Source organism: Colossoma macropomum, unplaced genomic scaffold (genome assembly GCF_904425465.1).
Source record: "Colossoma macropomum unplaced genomic scaffold, Colossoma_macropomum, whole genome shotgun sequence".
NCBI classification, from domain to species: domain Eukaryota; kingdom Metazoa; phylum Chordata; class Actinopteri; order Characiformes; family Serrasalmidae; genus Colossoma; species Colossoma macropomum.
In genome coordinates, this window is record NW_023494789.1 from 43441393 (window position 1) to 43458707 (window position 17315).

At 39.6% G+C, this 17315-nt stretch overlaps 1 protein-coding gene across 1 annotated transcript; it reads right to left on the reverse strand.

The window, feature by feature from the left end:
- Positions 1-428: 428 nt before the first annotated feature.
- Positions 429-4635, reverse strand: slc32a1 (solute carrier family 32 member 1). The gene is made up of 2 exons (XM_036571429.1): positions 3730-4635; positions 429-2890 (listed from the first exon to the last, which is right to left on the reverse strand). The coding sequence occupies exons 1-2, from the start codon at positions 4132-4134 to the stop codon at positions 1703-1705; spliced, it is 1593 nt and encodes a 530-aa protein (XP_036427322.1). The 5' UTR covers positions 4135-4635; the 3' UTR covers positions 429-1702.
- Between the last annotated feature and the right edge of the window lie 12680 nt (positions 4636-17315).

Here is a 17315-nt window from a genome sequence, read left to right on the forward strand (position 1 = left end):
TGCAGTTTTGTCCTACATATGATTCACTGAATTCAGATGACAAAGCTGACTGAATTGTCGGCAACCTAAATCAGGTGTGTTGGAGCTGGGGGGAAAAAGATTCTGAACTGTGCAGAATAGAAGGATTCACACTACCTACAGGAGGAAATACATTAATTGCTGTGCTATCAGGATATCTATTTTGAAATTATTTCTAATAAGCCTTACTCAAATTTGTGCATTGCAGGCTATTTAAAAAAAATCTGAATCCGCTTGCCTCTAAAATATGCACTTTAAGAGCCATGCAGTATTTACATAGCTATAAACTGGTTTTCAAGAAAGTTCTGAGATGGTGATTTTTCTTCTTTTCGTCAGATTTTATTCTGTCTTGGAGGAAAATGTATTTTTCTTTTTGTTTTCACTCAGAGAAAGTCAAACACAATTATACATTAAAGTTCACGTGTTTATTTTTTCAATATATTCATTTTCACGATATATGATAAAGACTTTGTGATATACATTCCATCTTTTGAACCACAATAACACTACACATACGGTTTTATAACATTTCCACAGCACCGATTGGATTGCACAAAATGAAATATGCCTTATGCAAGTCTTTAGAATAGATATTCGCACACCTTAATTTCTTTCAAATAACATTTAAAAGGTTCTCTGAAAGGGACATGACAATTTGTATAATGCGACGCTTTCCAATTGACAGGGGAAGCAATGGTCAAATTACATCTGATATACATAGTATAATATTTATAATAGTATATGTAATATTTCCAGCCGTTCAACAGTTTGTTTGTTTTTTATGACCAAGGTAAATCTTTTTCTTTCTTTCTTTCTTTCTTTCTTTTTATTTTCAAATGAATACTCATCGTGACTCATAAGTCTATTTTTCATCGGAGTGTTTGTGGTGCGAGGGTTATTGTCTGCAACCCCTGGTCGTTGACACAACCCTTCCCTTTGATTTCTAAATATATAGTCAATGCTGCAAGAACGTCATACATTCAGAATGCATAGCTAAAGTAGTCCTGTATTTACCTACTTGCTGTCCAATAGGCTAAGCTATCTTGGAAACCTATTCCTACATTCTGTCTCCTTAATTTTGTTATTACAATATGTAAAATACAAGTGTAGTTTTAGAATTATTTCTCCTAGAATTAGGTCTTTATCGATATCATTTTGGGTCCCCAAGTCATAGATAATATTACTTACATTTTTATCAAGCAAATTTCCACCACTAAGATGTGCAACATATTGATCAGAACACGTATGAAATCATCACAATTTATTCTTCCATAGCAAACAATGTCACAAATTGTGATATCAATCGAATTCTTGTCTGATTTATAACTAGGCCAATCCATAACTACCTTCCTTTAGATATGTTTCCTGTAAACATTTACCTACTGAAAAAATATGTAAATGCATCTTTGTTCTTATATTTCTAACTGTATAAACGCGCCTAGTTGTCCAAGGCATTTGTTTTGTAAGCCGCTATGTCTGTTTTTATTAGTAATATTTATTTCTTTTTTGGTGAATATGTTTATTGGTTTCAACATCAAGTTGATGCGCACAAGCAATGCATGTGCTTTGTTTGTCATTTGGACTTGGGTGAAAAATGAGGATGGTACATTAGGGGGAATTCGGTTGTTTAAGATGTGGGGTGCGTTGAAACATATCACCATACGGCCGCTGCCATTTCTATGGACTAATCTTGTATGTTGTATTTGAAGGCTTCAATAAGGCCCTCCATAGAGTGAATGAAACCAGAAATACTGCATATACCCCCAATCACAAATATAGAGACATCAAAAAAAACTTGGTGCCAAAGCAGCTTCCTCCACAGCAGCTTGAGATGAAAGAGGCTAGGCAGGAGAAAGCACAAGCCCGCACCCGTCAAGCTCCCCGTTAAACCCATGAGGAGCGCGAAGTGCGGCACGTATATGGCCATTAACATTGTGAACACTACGAGGCCACATCGGAGAGAGAGACCCCACGATTTGAGGCGCCCGTCGCCCCCGTAACAGTCTGGGAAAAACGCGCGCCCTCCGTCCTGGAAAAAAGTCTTCTCCAGCACTTCCACAGCAGCGAAAAACGGCAACGGATATGACAGCAGCGCCTTGGCCACAAGGAAAATATTGACAACAGCCCTGATACCGGGCGGCAAGTTGTCTGTGATGACCTCCTTGGTTTCGTCTGCCCACGTCAGATATGCCACCAGAGCGAAGAGGCCTTTGAGGATGCAAGCAGCAATGTGAGTCCAGTTCATCATGCAGTGGAACTCGCTGGGTTTCTGCATGTTACCCTCCAAAGACGGCAAGAAAATCTGCGAGGTGTAGCTGAAGACGATGATGCCAATAGAAATGGGGAACTTCTTCACATCAATATAGAACTTTACTTTGTCCCAGGCCCAATCTCGTGCCCTGGACAGGCAGTAGGCAATCACAAGGATGTTGATGACGAAGTGAGCGAGGGTGCAGAGCAAGCTGAACTTGGATACGGCTTTTAGGTTTTTCAAAAAGGCGCAAGGCAATAGAACGGCGGTGGCAATGATGGCCCATGACCTCTGGGACACGGGAAGGTTTGGGAAGCTGTTGTACATTAGGTTACCACTAACCACAACGTATAAAATGCAGGTCATCACAAGCTCAATGATCTGGGCAACATTCACTACGTGGCCTCCGAGCGCAGGAAATCTGGGCGCGCAGCAAGCGTTGGCAATGTCAACATAAGAGTCTCTCACTCGCACGAGCTGTCCGTCTTCGTTTTCTTCGTAGAGGCAAGCAATGAGGATTTTTCCCGTGTAGCAGCACACCACTGCAGCGAAAATTATGAGGAAAAGTCCGAGATATCCACCGTGGAGAATGGCATATGGCAACCCTAGTACAAACATTCCCTGTGAAAATATAAGTGGTTCAGCGTCATTATAATAACGGTAAAATGCATGCAAATATCTGTGATGCTTGGTTTATACTATTATGTTGAGTCCATATTTGCTACTGCTGGTTATACATAAGTTGGTTTGGTATTTATGTTGATACTGCGTCAGTTGCCATTTCTCTGGGGTTGAAATTAGTGGGCATTCCATTTAGCTGTGAGCACAGCCACTCTCCTTCGTGCTGTAGTCATCAGAATAGATCACAGAAACAGAGAGTGACGTAACGGACGGCGACTTTAAGGAGATTCATTACGCATGGTTAAATGTGTGTGTGTGTGTGTGTGTGTGCATCCCTGCGTGCGTGTGTATATGTTGAACAATTATAAAAAGGATACTGTCGAGGATATTTCATCAGCAATGCACTGTCCAATAGAGTAAAAATGTAGTTACAGCATGAATGAATTCACGACCCCAACGCCTCCTCCCAAAAAAAGAGGAAAAAAACGAGGAATTTTACGCACGACTGACGGAGATATAGAAAACATATCGTGCAAGACATTAACTGGATATATTTTATATTTAAAACATGTAAATATGAGATGCTTAAAACTGTCGTATGGGGACTGCCCTGTGCCCCAGCAAATTCCCCTGACGGTGTTCAGATTAAGCGTTGACACGACATTGTCTCGGTGGTTACAAGAATGTCCACAATTAAATATTTATGTTGTCCTTCGGGACATCACATTATGTTTACCGCAACCTATTGACTGTTCAAATGTATATAACAAGCGTATATATATATATATATATATATATATATATATATATACCCACAAAAACGTTCGAATCGTTCTTACCTGGATGGCATTGGTGACGTTCCAGCCTGCCTCCCAAGCAGTGATTTTGGGCTTATCCTGCGAGGCAAGTTCGTTACATATGCCACCGTCTTTTGACGCGGAGGGCGGAGGACCGGTACCGTCTCTCTGGTAGTGACTGTCCCCTTCCATAGTGCCATCTCCCACCATGTCCCCTCCGCCTTCTGCCGCCATTTCCTCATTTTTAAGAATGTCCATCTGCAGCCCTTGCCTGTGGTCATAGTCCAAATCATCACAGGCTGCGAAGCCCAACGCTTCCTCGTCAGTGGCGGCCTGGAAGCCCATTCTGGCGAACATCCCACTCACCTTCGCCTGTGATTTATTGGTAACTGTCGTAGCAGCGTTAGACAGCTTGTTAGAGATCTTGCTACGGATTAATGTTGCCATAGTTGTTTTCTTAGATCAGTTCTCCACACACCTTTATGAGTATATTTTAGGTACAGTAGCCTTAGTTAAGGACAAAGTGTCTTTGTTTGCGCATTAAAAGAAAGCGTGCAAAAATTCTTCTTCTTCTGAGGTTTAGTCGTTATCTTCCGTTCTCTTTGAGAGTGCGGGCGGTACTGTCGATAACCCCGTGGACCATGTCACCTTCAGAGGTCGGTACCTGGTACCTGCATCGTGCTTGCGCGCGTCTCTTTTTTTCTGAGAACCGTGGCGCGTTTAGCAAGAGAAATCAGCTCTCTCCAGTCTGTCCGTGCGTAAAAAGCAATCGACGCACTTTCCTGCTGTGGTTTCGCCGCGCCACTGTTTCCACAGTCGTGTTTTTCTGTGGCCGTTACTGATGCCAATGCAGTAAGCAGGAGCCTAGGGGTGGTGAGAAGGAGGCACGTGTCATCCTCCGCTTGCCAATGCGAAGACGTGGCCGCGTAAAGCTCGTGTCTGGGACTCCAGCGCGTGCCGCCACCCCGCAATAGGGGGAAAAAAGGAAAAAGAGATTTGGTGCATTTCTGAGGGAGGCGCTTGCGGTATTCCAACCTCCACCCCCTCCTCACCATACACAATGTACCTTATTGCAATACCCAATGACAGCTCAGATCTTCAAGTCTTGCATAAGTTACACACACACACACACATACACACACACACACACACACACACACACACACACACACACATATATATATATATATATATATATATATATATATATATATATATAACAGAATCCGCAGAATTAGTTCGTGCCATTCTTAACTCTATGCACATACAAGAAGGAACCGATTTTAAACTGAGATTAAACACTAGTTTTGGATCTATTCTGTTTTAGAAATATTCACTAACGAGTTTTTGGCTTTTTTTTCTCTTCAGGGCAAGACTTTGCGCACTTTACTCTGAACCAACAGAAGGACTTCTGCAAAACCTAAGGTTGCGCTTGGAATCTTTCAGCAATTTTGGAATCGGATTGTTCTCCCCTCCTACTTCGAAAGGAAATTAATGGCTGATAAACGTCATCGTCTTAAACGTTTGTGGAGCACGTTGCGCGCCGAGCTGCAAGGACTAAAACGCAGTTTTTGAAATTTGTAGTTGGATGCAAGATAAACAGTCAATGAACCTGATACATTTTCCGCGTTGTGTAAATAAAGATGCCCATCAGCTTTGAATGTGCCGAAATGCATTGTATTGAATAAGAAAGGATCAAGTCAGAAATATTTCACAGCAGCCGCTAAGTGACATTCTTTCTTTTACTGATACAATGTTTCATCGCAAATATACGCATTTATTCACATTTTAACGTAACGACATTTGCTTCTGCTATTGGCTATACATTTTCAGACATTGACTAAATCTGGCCTTGGACTTACAATTCGATGGTGCTTCATTATTAAAATCTCACGTTAGGCTTATGCTTAATCTGGAAAGGGAAACCGGCGGATATAGTGTAAAGATTCAGGTAACTTTTTGCGAGGACTTTTTAATTACATATTTTTTCTGCTACTGCGCGCGCATGTACGTGCACACCCATACACCCACAATTTCATCAGTACTGAGGTTCCACTATTTATCACCAAAATATCCCTTTTATTGCTTGAGAAAAACACTCCAGTGACAAACATAAACAAACAAAACGTAGCCCTAAGAGTAAAACTCGGAACTTGACTTGGAGTGCCTAGTGTGAAAACTTTGAAAAATCTTCCCGCTGCCTGTACTAAACAAGTTAGATTAGAGCTCAAACAAATAAATAGAACGAAGTTATTTTAGCTGTGCGTTTTTCTGTGGTAATAAGGTTTTTTAAGGAAAGCGTCAAAACAATTTTTGTTAATGGCAGGAGGCCTGTGGAATTAAGGAGGAAAGAGGACAGGCCGAGGAGCACACACGCCTGTAGATAAAACTTCACGTAGTGTCCGCATTTGCCTTTAACATCATGTAAAAGCACAAAAGGACAAAGACTGTCTGTACAGTAACAGAAACGATGAAAACTACAAGTGGAGCACATTTCTCGACTAGCAGAAATTAAGGAAAACTGGTACACCACCGTCCAATTCAGAAATAGTTTGCTATGAATTCTGAAAGAATAGCCAGAAGCATTCTAAGGCTTACATTTTTTTTTTTGCAGGCCACGTTTGTTCGCATTAAACAGTCTCAAATATCACTTTTCGTGAGCTGTATGATGGAGCACATACTATTTTCAGTCTTTAAAATACATCAACGCATTTTACTTACACATTTACTTATATACGTTGGTTATTATATGTAGTTGTGCTCTAATCTCTTTCAAAGCTGTTGCTTTTTTCCCCAATGAGTCTCGTATTTGTTTCTCAGGACTGAAAACGGCCTGCGGGGTCTTTCCCCTTGGGATCAGAGGGGTTAATCGTAGCGGTGTTATCAGCTTGGTGCAGACCTTCTCTGATATGTACTTGCGCCACTCTGATTTAACACTCTGTCGAGGAAATACACTGCGATAGGGAAGGGTGAAGGTCAGTTCATATCAAACGGCAGGCGACAATCACATGGGTAACATAATAATAGCAATAATAATATTAATATTAACAATAATACTAATAATAATAATAATTATTATTGTTGTTGTTGTTGTTGTTGTTGTTGTTGTTGTTGTTGTTGTTGATGATGATGATGTTGTTGTTGTTGTTGTTATCTGTTGCATGTTATGAACTAAATTTCTAGTTTCATAATAAACGCACCCGGCATTTTAATCCTGTTATGCTAAGTTCTGAATTACGACAGGCTGTGCCATTTTTACCAGCTCTTTGTGATGGTTCTAGTTCGGAATTTCAAGAGCGTCATACCAGCATCGTTAGCCTATACGTAGTACAGCCCCTTTTTAATAATATAGCGTGGCTTCTCCAGAAAGATTTGGGGAAATCACAGGACTCTCTTTACACCCTTTCCACTGTCTTGAAATGTCGCATTGTCGTAACGCTATCTTCGCCAAGATTATGGCCAAATGTAAGCTGCTAGAAAAATCGCACGTTCGTCTTTTTCGTTATTCGATCAAATCTATGCCTGTAACTGTAATATTAGAAGAGCCTTCTCTATTTATTCGTTTAAAAGACAGCATGACATTGCGATCTGAGAACAGAGGGTCTCGAAGGCTTGAGAGTGGGAGAGACAGAGAGGGGGTGACGGAGGGGGGTGACGGTGGGGGTGACGGGGGAGCTTGCCTGTGCATTAAGCGTGGCGCTGAGCTGACAATGCAGTTCAGTAGGGTAGAACTGATGTCCTCGCCACTCTTCGCAGTCAGTTTATTAGCCATCAGAGAGATTATGGAGGACAACGAGGGTTCAGGGTATTTCTCCCAAGAGGCCTTTCTGCAAGTAATATCTTATCTGCTGTAAACACCGATCGCAGCGCCTCTTTCAGAACACAAAGCCAAAAAAAAGACGTGTTGTCCCCCAGAGACTGATTTCAAATCAGTTATGGCTGTCACTGCGCTGCTGCCTGAATATAATCTTTCGACATTTAATGTTGTTCCCAGATCAATTGTCTCTCAATTACTTCGCTAAATTATGAATAAAACTCGAATAACTGGAGTCCAAAATCTCAATCGAATTCCAGGCCTTGATGCAGACGGACCCCACCCCTCCCACACACACAAACACACACATGCACACACACACACACACACACACACACACACACAATCATTATCCCTGCAGCTCCTGCAGTCTGCTTTTTCCCATTACACACATGACTGAGTTGGCCTATAGTCAATTTGAGCTAAGCTAGCGTTGTGTGGCCCCTCCTGCCTATATTAAAGGTAATCCATGAATTAGCCTCGGCCATATAATGCCACGCAGAAAGGATATCTGACGTTTATCACAATATTATTTGTGAAAATATAAAATGTCGTTTTGGCATGCATGCGAAGAATATACTTTTTCATGTATGTATTTCACTTACCAGGTAATTGCACTATTTATTATAACATTTCTGTATAATGGTTGCGATGTAAACAAAGTCATTCAGATTGGATTGATGTGAAATGGTTCACTGTAGAGGAACTCAACGACTCGGATTCATTTACAGTGGTGGTGATAGGAACCAAGGGTCGCGATGTCGTAGCCATTATATTTACCATTAAAAACCACATAAACCTACATGTGTCTTCTGAGGTTTTATATTTAATGTTCTTTAGGGACTGTTTTGCCTCACAACGCCCTGCATGTACCTCTCTGACATGAAAAGATTTTTAAGAATACATTTTAGTCCAAAATTTTCTCAAAACTATTGTAAAGCAATGTTCCAGGCATATTCTCAAACATAATTCTGAATGACAACTATTTATTTATGCAGAAATTCCCCTTTAATACCGCCATGACAGGACATAAAATACAAAATTATATACATATAAACCTTCTCAGAGCTGTGCATTTGCAAAATGGTTAATATCATTATAAAGTTATATTGTCTTTTTACGAGAGACATCAAATATCTTTTTCGCTGCTTCTGTTCTGGGAAATTCATTTCACCCCTCAATGAAACCAAGAGCCGACTGCAATGGCTTCCTCCTCAACAGTGCAGCAGAGCAGAAAATAACACATAACACGCTTCAATTAGAGGGAGAAACTGAAAGGACACGTGTCCCGAGGGTCTACGGTGCCACTGAATTAGCCAATCACCACACATCGGTTGCTCTCTGAATTCATTACGATTTGCATTACAATAACATCTACATTATAGCGCTGATTAGCATGTAAAAATCTCAGTCCTCTTAGAAATTACAAGTGTGCTAGATTACATGACTTGTAAAAGATGTTTACCTCTGTTTTTTAATCTTATTTATTTATTTATTTTTAGAGAGCTATTTTTTATTCGTGTTGAACAGATCGACAGATATTTACCACCGGGGGTGGGGGTAGTCACGATTACTACTCTTTTTAAAAACTCTCAGTTTTTGTTGAGTTTTGAGTCTGTGCGTGAGAGAAAAGACATCTATTTTTTGCCTTGACAGGACAGTAAGAGATATACCCGCAGTGTGATTGTTAGTCTTAACATAAAGCGTAGCTGCTGACGAGACTGAAATAGAACATTCAAACCTCAAACCCTTTCAGACCGAGCTACCCCCTCAAGCCAAATTGTGCTTTGATACAGAGGAATACACACTCACTCAAAAACCCAGGAGATTGAAATCCAGGTGGTCTTGTGGTAACCACTTAAAAGCCTTTTCATTTATCCTAATGTGCCTGTTTAATAGCCTATTATGAGTTCCCAGGAGAAATGCAGCTTATATTAGCTTTCTCAAGCTGCTCTTGCTATGCTAGGAGTATTGCTCCTGAAACACACAGCTCTTGTAATATTATCTTTATGGGTACTGAATGTAATGCGGCAGCTGAATATTGATATGACTGCATCCAAACCTATGCCAAAACCTCAGTAACCAAAAAAAGTTTAACCTCACTATCCAAAGACATGCTTTGTAAAAGAAAAAAATGCATTTTCGGCTCCAAACTCAATCTCAAAATTCAAATCATCACTTGTCCCCTACTAACAGAGCAAACATGGTATGCATACACAAAAAAATTAATATCCTTCTTTCTCTCAATTTCTTCATCGTAACTGTAGTCTTTTTTTTCTTTTTCTTTTCTAGTGTGATCTATATGTAATCATACTTGTGCCTTGGCTTGTAGAGATTCTGTGTGCTATTCGTTTTCTCTGGCGATTATCATTCTCCAGACATCGTTACTTCAGCAGACCGGGCACTTCATCACCTTGTAGTTTCCCCCTGGATCACCTGACCGCTGGCCCCCCCTGCCTGGACACATTAACATTGTAATTGCCTTTTAGCCTTTTCCTTTGAACACACAGCAAACTGGACTGGTCCTCAGGGATCTGGAGCCTGAGGCCTACACAATCAACACACCAATCTGTTTCCATTACAAAGGCCTTACAGCTACAGCTTCCAAGCATAATAAACTGAAACTTGAACTGTAGTTTTTTCCACTTCCTTGCTGCATCTTATTTTTGTGAAGATTTTTTACATTGTTACATGCAAATCAAACAAGCATAGAGACTCTAATGTGTTACAGATTCAGAAAAATGTGTTTGGTCGAACAGTCATTGAGTTAAACCAATGGACAATGAATAGCTTGAAAAACAAAGCCTGCAACCTTGTGTGGGGAGCATGACTGTATGTGTTTCCTATTTGTCTGTAGGGGGTGTGCCTATATGTCTGTGAGTGTGCATGAAAAGTACAGGTATTACAGATCTTTTTGTACCTTGTAAAGAAAGTGCAGCTTCATTACTATTCTTTTGTTCTTCATCCTGAGCTCCCAAACCCATACTCAAGGAGATTCTGTAAATATTCATGACAGTCATTGTTGATGACATTTAATGGTTCAACTGAAGCAATTGGGAGTTGTGTACTTCCTGTTGAGATGCTTCTATGAGTCTATGTGGTGAAAGGGCTTTATTGTCAGGGCATTACAAAGAAAAACGTGGTTCAGTTCAGTGCTGTAATTACAGTAATTAAACGCAGCCCTGCTATCGTGGTGCTAAAGCCCTGTCTCTTAATAACATCAAGTATAAAATAGCTACAAAAGATGCAGAAATAAGAAATTAATGAAAAAAATAAATTCTATATTTTATTTGATTTTGTTGATCGTGTGTTTTAATTATACGTTTCCAATCAAGTTTTATTTTATAATTAAGTGTTTAATTAACAAGATCTTACAGTGTTTAAAGCCCCAACCAAAGAAAAAAGGCTTTGTCCTAGCAGCCTGTTTCTGGAATTAGTATCACTGCCCACTCTGTTTAGAAGGCTACTTTTGATTTGCATATGTTGTCTGATTGGAGCAGCCCCTTGAATGACTCATTGAAATTCAAAGCTCTCCTGTTCTCTATGCAGAATGACAAAGGTTTCTGCTCCACGTTACGATGTTCACTGGGTGCAGATATTAATGAAATCAAGCAGGAGAAGAAAATGCTCTCATATGGGCATAGGCTAAATCTGGAACATCAATAACTGTTATTGTCTCAAGCCTCAGTCACACTCTGTAAGCTCCTGCCACCTGCTGTACAATTCAAACTTACATTGTGAGAGCATTATTGATTTTTGTGGTAATGTGCGAGACACTGCTCAGGCACTGAAGTAGAATTGTTTTTCTCAGAGTGTGAACACGTTCCAACTCCTCTAAAATATCATAATAGGCAATTACAATGCTAGTGGTCATTATGATATCAGACTTCAGATAGGAAGCAAGCCATCTAAAAAGAGAAGTCAAAAAGATGGATAGAGCTACATTAAATGTAATGTATCCCAAAAAAAAGATTAAAAATGCTCAAATATTCCTTTTGATTTGTATGCTAACACAATTTTTTAAAGGATTGTTTTCTAGTTGTAGCCATTTGGTTTTTCCTATCACATAATATCTTCCATCCTGGCCAATGCCAGCTAATGGCTGGCACAGGCTTCCTCCATGGTTCTTAAATCTTCACCTTTTTGAACAGCAAACTTGTAAGACACTTAAATGTACTTAAACGAGAGTGCTCATATCATTTATGTTAGCTTTGTAAGTGGGATAAATGGGAAAAGGAACATTCCGTTCTTCCCAACTAACAAGAACAGGGCCAACTGTATCATCGTGGACTCGTGGTGTTTTATTCAGAGATGGCTGTGGCGTCTGTGGATACTACACTTTGGTATAAGTGATGTCTTAGTTGAATGAGCTACTCCAAATTGTAAAGCAAAATTCTGATATTTTTCCTAAAGTCTACAATAATAATAATTTGACAAGTATTACAGATATGTGTCGCAGTTTTTTGTGCATGAATTTGTCCCAAGAGCTTACTTTTGCTCTTGACCCCAGCTCTGTATGTCTGGCTCGAGAAGTTGTCACATAGAGTTAACCCCAGGGCAACTGTAAACACTCCCCACTGAAAGATGTCAATAAACAGCAGACATGTTTGAGCTGTGCGTGTGTGTGAGGATGGTGGGCTGTACTTGGTGAGTGCAAGCCTGAGGCCATTCCACCTTGAGTTCTGAGAAGACAGCATTATTACACTGAATGAGCAACACTTTACACTGAAGTAAACTATTAGTGAACAATTACTTTATTACAATTATATACATATATACCAGATGTACTAGTCTGTATTGTAATTGTTTATATATATATATATATATATATATATATATATATATATATATATATATATGTGTGTGTGTGTGTGTGTGTGTGTATGTATATATATATATATATATATATATATATATATATATATATATATATGAACAATTACAATACAGATGTAATCTAGTAATCTAGTTAATAATTAATAATAAATTTTCTCTGTAAAGCTGCTTTGTGAGAAGGCAGAAGGCTTGTTGTACTGATAAATGTCAACAGAACAGAAGCTGTAAAGCAGTAGAAAGAGCTAAGAGCAGCAAAGTCTACCCTGGTGGTCAGCAACTGTGTTACATGAGATCAACCTTTCTGCAAAATTTAGTTCCAACCCTAATAAACCCCACCTGATCCATCTAATTTATTGACTTCAGAAGTCCCTGATAAGCTGAATGAGGTGTGTTAGATTTGAGTTGTAGGCGAGGAGGAGGTTAGTGACGACTGGTCTACTCTATGTAAGACAAAATGAGCATAAAACTAGCAAGAGAGAGAGAGAGAGAGAGAGAGAATAAAGAGAGAGAATATAGAGAAATAAAGTATTCCTTCACAGACAGTGGTTGTCCTCTCAAGCTGACTGTAAATATCCGAGCTGGAGGAGGTACATTTCTGCTTTCTGTGTTTGGCAGGGGCTCCACCCTGCAGCATAACTGCCCTTTAATACGTCTATGTTCCTCTGCAGCTCTTATGTGTGTGTATGCTGTGCTGTCTTTTTCTTACAGTTGTATCTATAGGGACAGTTTAGCCATGAAATTTAAGCTCTCTTGGCCTTTCACAGAGCTGGTGCCTTGGCCTGAGTAGCAAATGGAATTGATATGAAAAAAGAGCTCTAGTGCTGAAGGGCATTGATTGTCAGTGGCTTCTCAGAGTTGGCAAGGGCCTTTAACCCCTTAAATGGGCAAGATCTGCCGGTAGGTCCAGGCTTCTATTTCTTAATCCAATAAATTTAGAAAAACTCAGTTAGTTTACTTTGTTTTGTAATTTCTGGATAATAAAGCTTAAATTACAAAAGGCTTAGGGATTTACTGGGTTAACAAATTCAGTGTACTACCTTTGTGAAGCCTTTCATTCATTTAGTCATTTTCTGTCAATTCTTCTTTCCCAAAGGTTTATTGTATAAACACCTCTGTCATCAAGTTCACCACAAGCAGAACTCAAACCCATGACTTAACCTGTAGTTCCTAAGCCTTTTTTCCATTTTATGTCTGTTTTACATGTATTTACTGCTTAATGGAATGCCAAGCTGCTTGCAGCACTATTGCTCATACCAGACCACCTGGCCAGTTCTACATAGAATAACAGTGGCCTGCATACCCATTGCACCATTTGGTGAACCATCACAGAGAACACTGCCAAGGGGTGGAGGTCTAAAATGGTGCAGAGCTGCTTGCCACTAATTGCCTCCAGCTGCAGCCACTTGGGGCTCACTCAAAGCAACTTCAAAAGCACCCTGCCTGAACAGGAGATGAGCTACTATAGATGGTCTGCAACACACAAACCTCTTTAACCTGCACAGATTTACCTCACAAATTCACCAGACGACCCTACACAGCCATGACTCACTGGCCATTTCAGTCCTCTGCATTCAAGTGCAATGATCTTTTTTTAACACCTCTTCCTCATCACACTTGCCAAAATTGAGATCTCAGAAACAAAGGGTGTGCTCCATTATATTTACTGTCAAGGGTGTTTTTCACAGCCTATCTACTAAGCTAAATATGTCTAAGTAAAAATATCACTAGAAACTGTAGTAGCATATCATTGCCAGGGTTTGCTATTTCCCACTTGGCATTTATGATATGCAGCTTGCACATGACCAGTGTTCTAACAGTTTGTCCTACCCTTCGAGTGGTACTGGGCATGTGCATATCATATATTTAGAATATTATACTAATTGTCTTCCAAACATGTTTTGATTTTAACCTAAATTCAATACAGAGTTACCTTAATAATGTGATGTCTGCCATGGGCCGCACTGCCTTGGGAAGCTTAGGCAGGCGCAGGCAATGTGGTGACCATGCAAAGGGGCTCTCAGGATGTACCACGCTCACAGTTTTAAAAGGGTCATTTGGTGTCGTTGTTGTTTTGGTTTGCTGAATTGTGTCTGAGGATGGTAGGCTTTGTGTGTGAGTGTGTCTACTCTTCATGTGTGTCATGTCCTCCCATGTTACCCCCTCCCCGGTTTTGTGTTAGAGTAGCCCTGGCTGGGCATTTCTTGAAGTGTCCGTTCAAAATAAAGGAGCATTAGCCTGTACGCGCAATGTTGATGACCAAGCAGCATTGACAATATCCCTCCAGTGATGCTTCAGGCAGTTTCCAGCAGTGTAGTTGGCCAGCCGCCTGCTCCTAAAAAGGCTAAAGGGAGAGTGAATAAAAGTGCTGGAGGTGGAGCTGAGCATGATGGTTCAGCATGCATACCTGGCCCGAGAAAGCTGTGCAGGAAGAGTTGGCACTGGAACACCAGTGATGTGCTCCTGGATGAGCCAAAACAACGAGAGGCGTCCGTCTTCTAATGCGCCGCAAGGCTATCTAAAATTAAAATTTAAAGCGATCTGCTTTTTATTAAGTGCAAGTTATCTTTAATATAAAAAATGCACATGCTAATAAACATAACTTGCTACTCAATATTGGTACACGTTCATACAGATAAAAAGAAACAAAGCACGTACCTGTTGTCTTGCATATAATCGCTGTCAAAGACAATTCCTCTGTGCCTCGCCCAGACGGTGAAAAAGCTGATTCTGGATGGCAAGATATGCCCTCAAATTAACAAAGTAACATTTATAAAAAAGGACCATGTTCCGCCATTTTGTTTTTATGCTTTATCTGTCCACTTTTGTTTCTGGGCTAGGGAACGCCCACATCCAGATATGTAACGATACTTGAATTTATATATTTATATATATATATATAATTTATATATATATATATATATATATATATATAATAAGTAAATGCGATTCAGGCTTAGTATGTTTCATTGGGATACAGAACACAAGATTTACCAAAATAATAAATAAAATTGTAAAAAGTGGACTTAGATAGTTACTATCAGTTTGGGTACTCGGTATCAGAAGGGAGCAAGTGGTATTGGTGCATGCCTAATTAAAATGCTGTCAACATTTTTAAATAAATCTACAATAAGTCAACCGTGTGAAATCCATTTCAGTGCATTTCCATTATTTTTTATATATTCTGTCTTTTGTCTTTCCCCCCTTCTGTGTCTGTTTTTGAGGGAAAATTTCAGGTAATTTAGGGGCTTTGTATGAATGCTTTTTCACTGGTTGTAATGACTGCCATTTTTCCAGCTTTTTATCTCCCTTGGTGTGAGTGCATCAAACACACACACACACACACACACAGAACCTGATCGCTTCACATTCTGCTCTCAGTGGGGGTTGGGTATTTCTCAAGCGTTCCCCCCATCCGTCACCATACACTGCACACAAACCACTGACATTCTTGCCCCCCCCCCTCCCCCCCACTGTTATCATACCTATACCCACTGCACCTGATAACAGATAATCACCCTCTAATGCTTCCATTCTTATCAGTAGCTACAGCTGCAATTCCATAAAGGAGAGAAAGGAAACACCATTAATAGCTCTTCCCTGCCTCCATTCGCTCCCTGCATCTCTGCGTCTCTTTTCTATCTTTTTTTAGCTCGGGTTTATGAGGGTGAAAAGCTAAAATGCCCTGGTTTCATATAAAGAGCTCAATTAGATGCTGAAAAGCAGTCCTCATTGAAGTGCACATGTTTTTCTAACCAGTCAGCTGTACTTCTAGTGTGTTGCCACCAAATCTGGCTCAAATCCCTTTTAACATATAATATTTAGGTTTCACATACAAAATTCAGTTCAAATTTGTGTTTCAAAGGATATATTACTTTTAAGTGATTCTTTATTCTACTGTCATTAAATCAACCCCACTAGTTTGATTATGAGATCAGTTTTGTTTGATATAGCCTTAGAAGTATTTGTTATATTAATTTACGTGTGACCTTTTCCTGTTCTTGGAGTGCAGTGGACAATGTACCTAAGGGCATGCAAATATACACTAGTGTAAATAATAATAATGTAGCTAAATAGGTTTGGTTTGCACTGTAAATGACAAGCAAGACCACTTTTGGAGCCAAGTCCAAAGATTTTATTGTGAATTGTAAGCCAGGAACAAAAGCTGACAACACACAATATCATCACTGTTTGCTAATTCAGCTAACAGAAATATTACTTTTGAAACATTTTTTGTGGCTTTATCAGCCTGAGGTTTTACAAATGTCATCTTTACACTTTACAAGTCATCAAAACAGTGCCTAGTACATGTGGAGCAAGAAAAATAGTCACTGAACATCCGACTGCAATTTTCTGTGTGGATTTGTTAGCTCCATTCAGTGCAGCAACAATCATTATTCTTTTCTGTCTAGTTCCATTTATCAAACTCAAATTTTTGACATTTTATCTAACCTCTCCCACTGTCCTAGAGAAGAGATTACAGTACAGCCTTGAATGGCCTGGAAGGAAGGAAAAATTAAAGAAACAAAGAAAAAAGGAAAAAGAAAGAAAGTGTGAGAAAGTGATTTACATTGTTGGGATAATATTTTGTCCTCTTCTGTTCAATACCACACCCTAATGGTATTAAAGACAGCTGTGCACTGAATGAAAATAATTTAAATGGAAAAATAGAAATTTTCTTTCATGCACGCATACATACATATTCACATATACACATACACTATATTCATTCTTTCCCACATCAGAGCCACTAAATACTTAAAACTAATATGGAGTATTTTGTTGTCATGTATTGTCACCAATGCTATATGGCCTTAGCAAGTATGTATGAAAAGAACTGTTCAGAAAAAAAAAATAAGAAGAAAGAGTGATCATAACCATGAGCCAGGGAAATTATGTGCAGTCAGACCATGAAAAGCAAACAGTGTGTCTTTTTGCTAGCACAATTTTAGTAGCCATTATTACGTACCATTAGCCACAG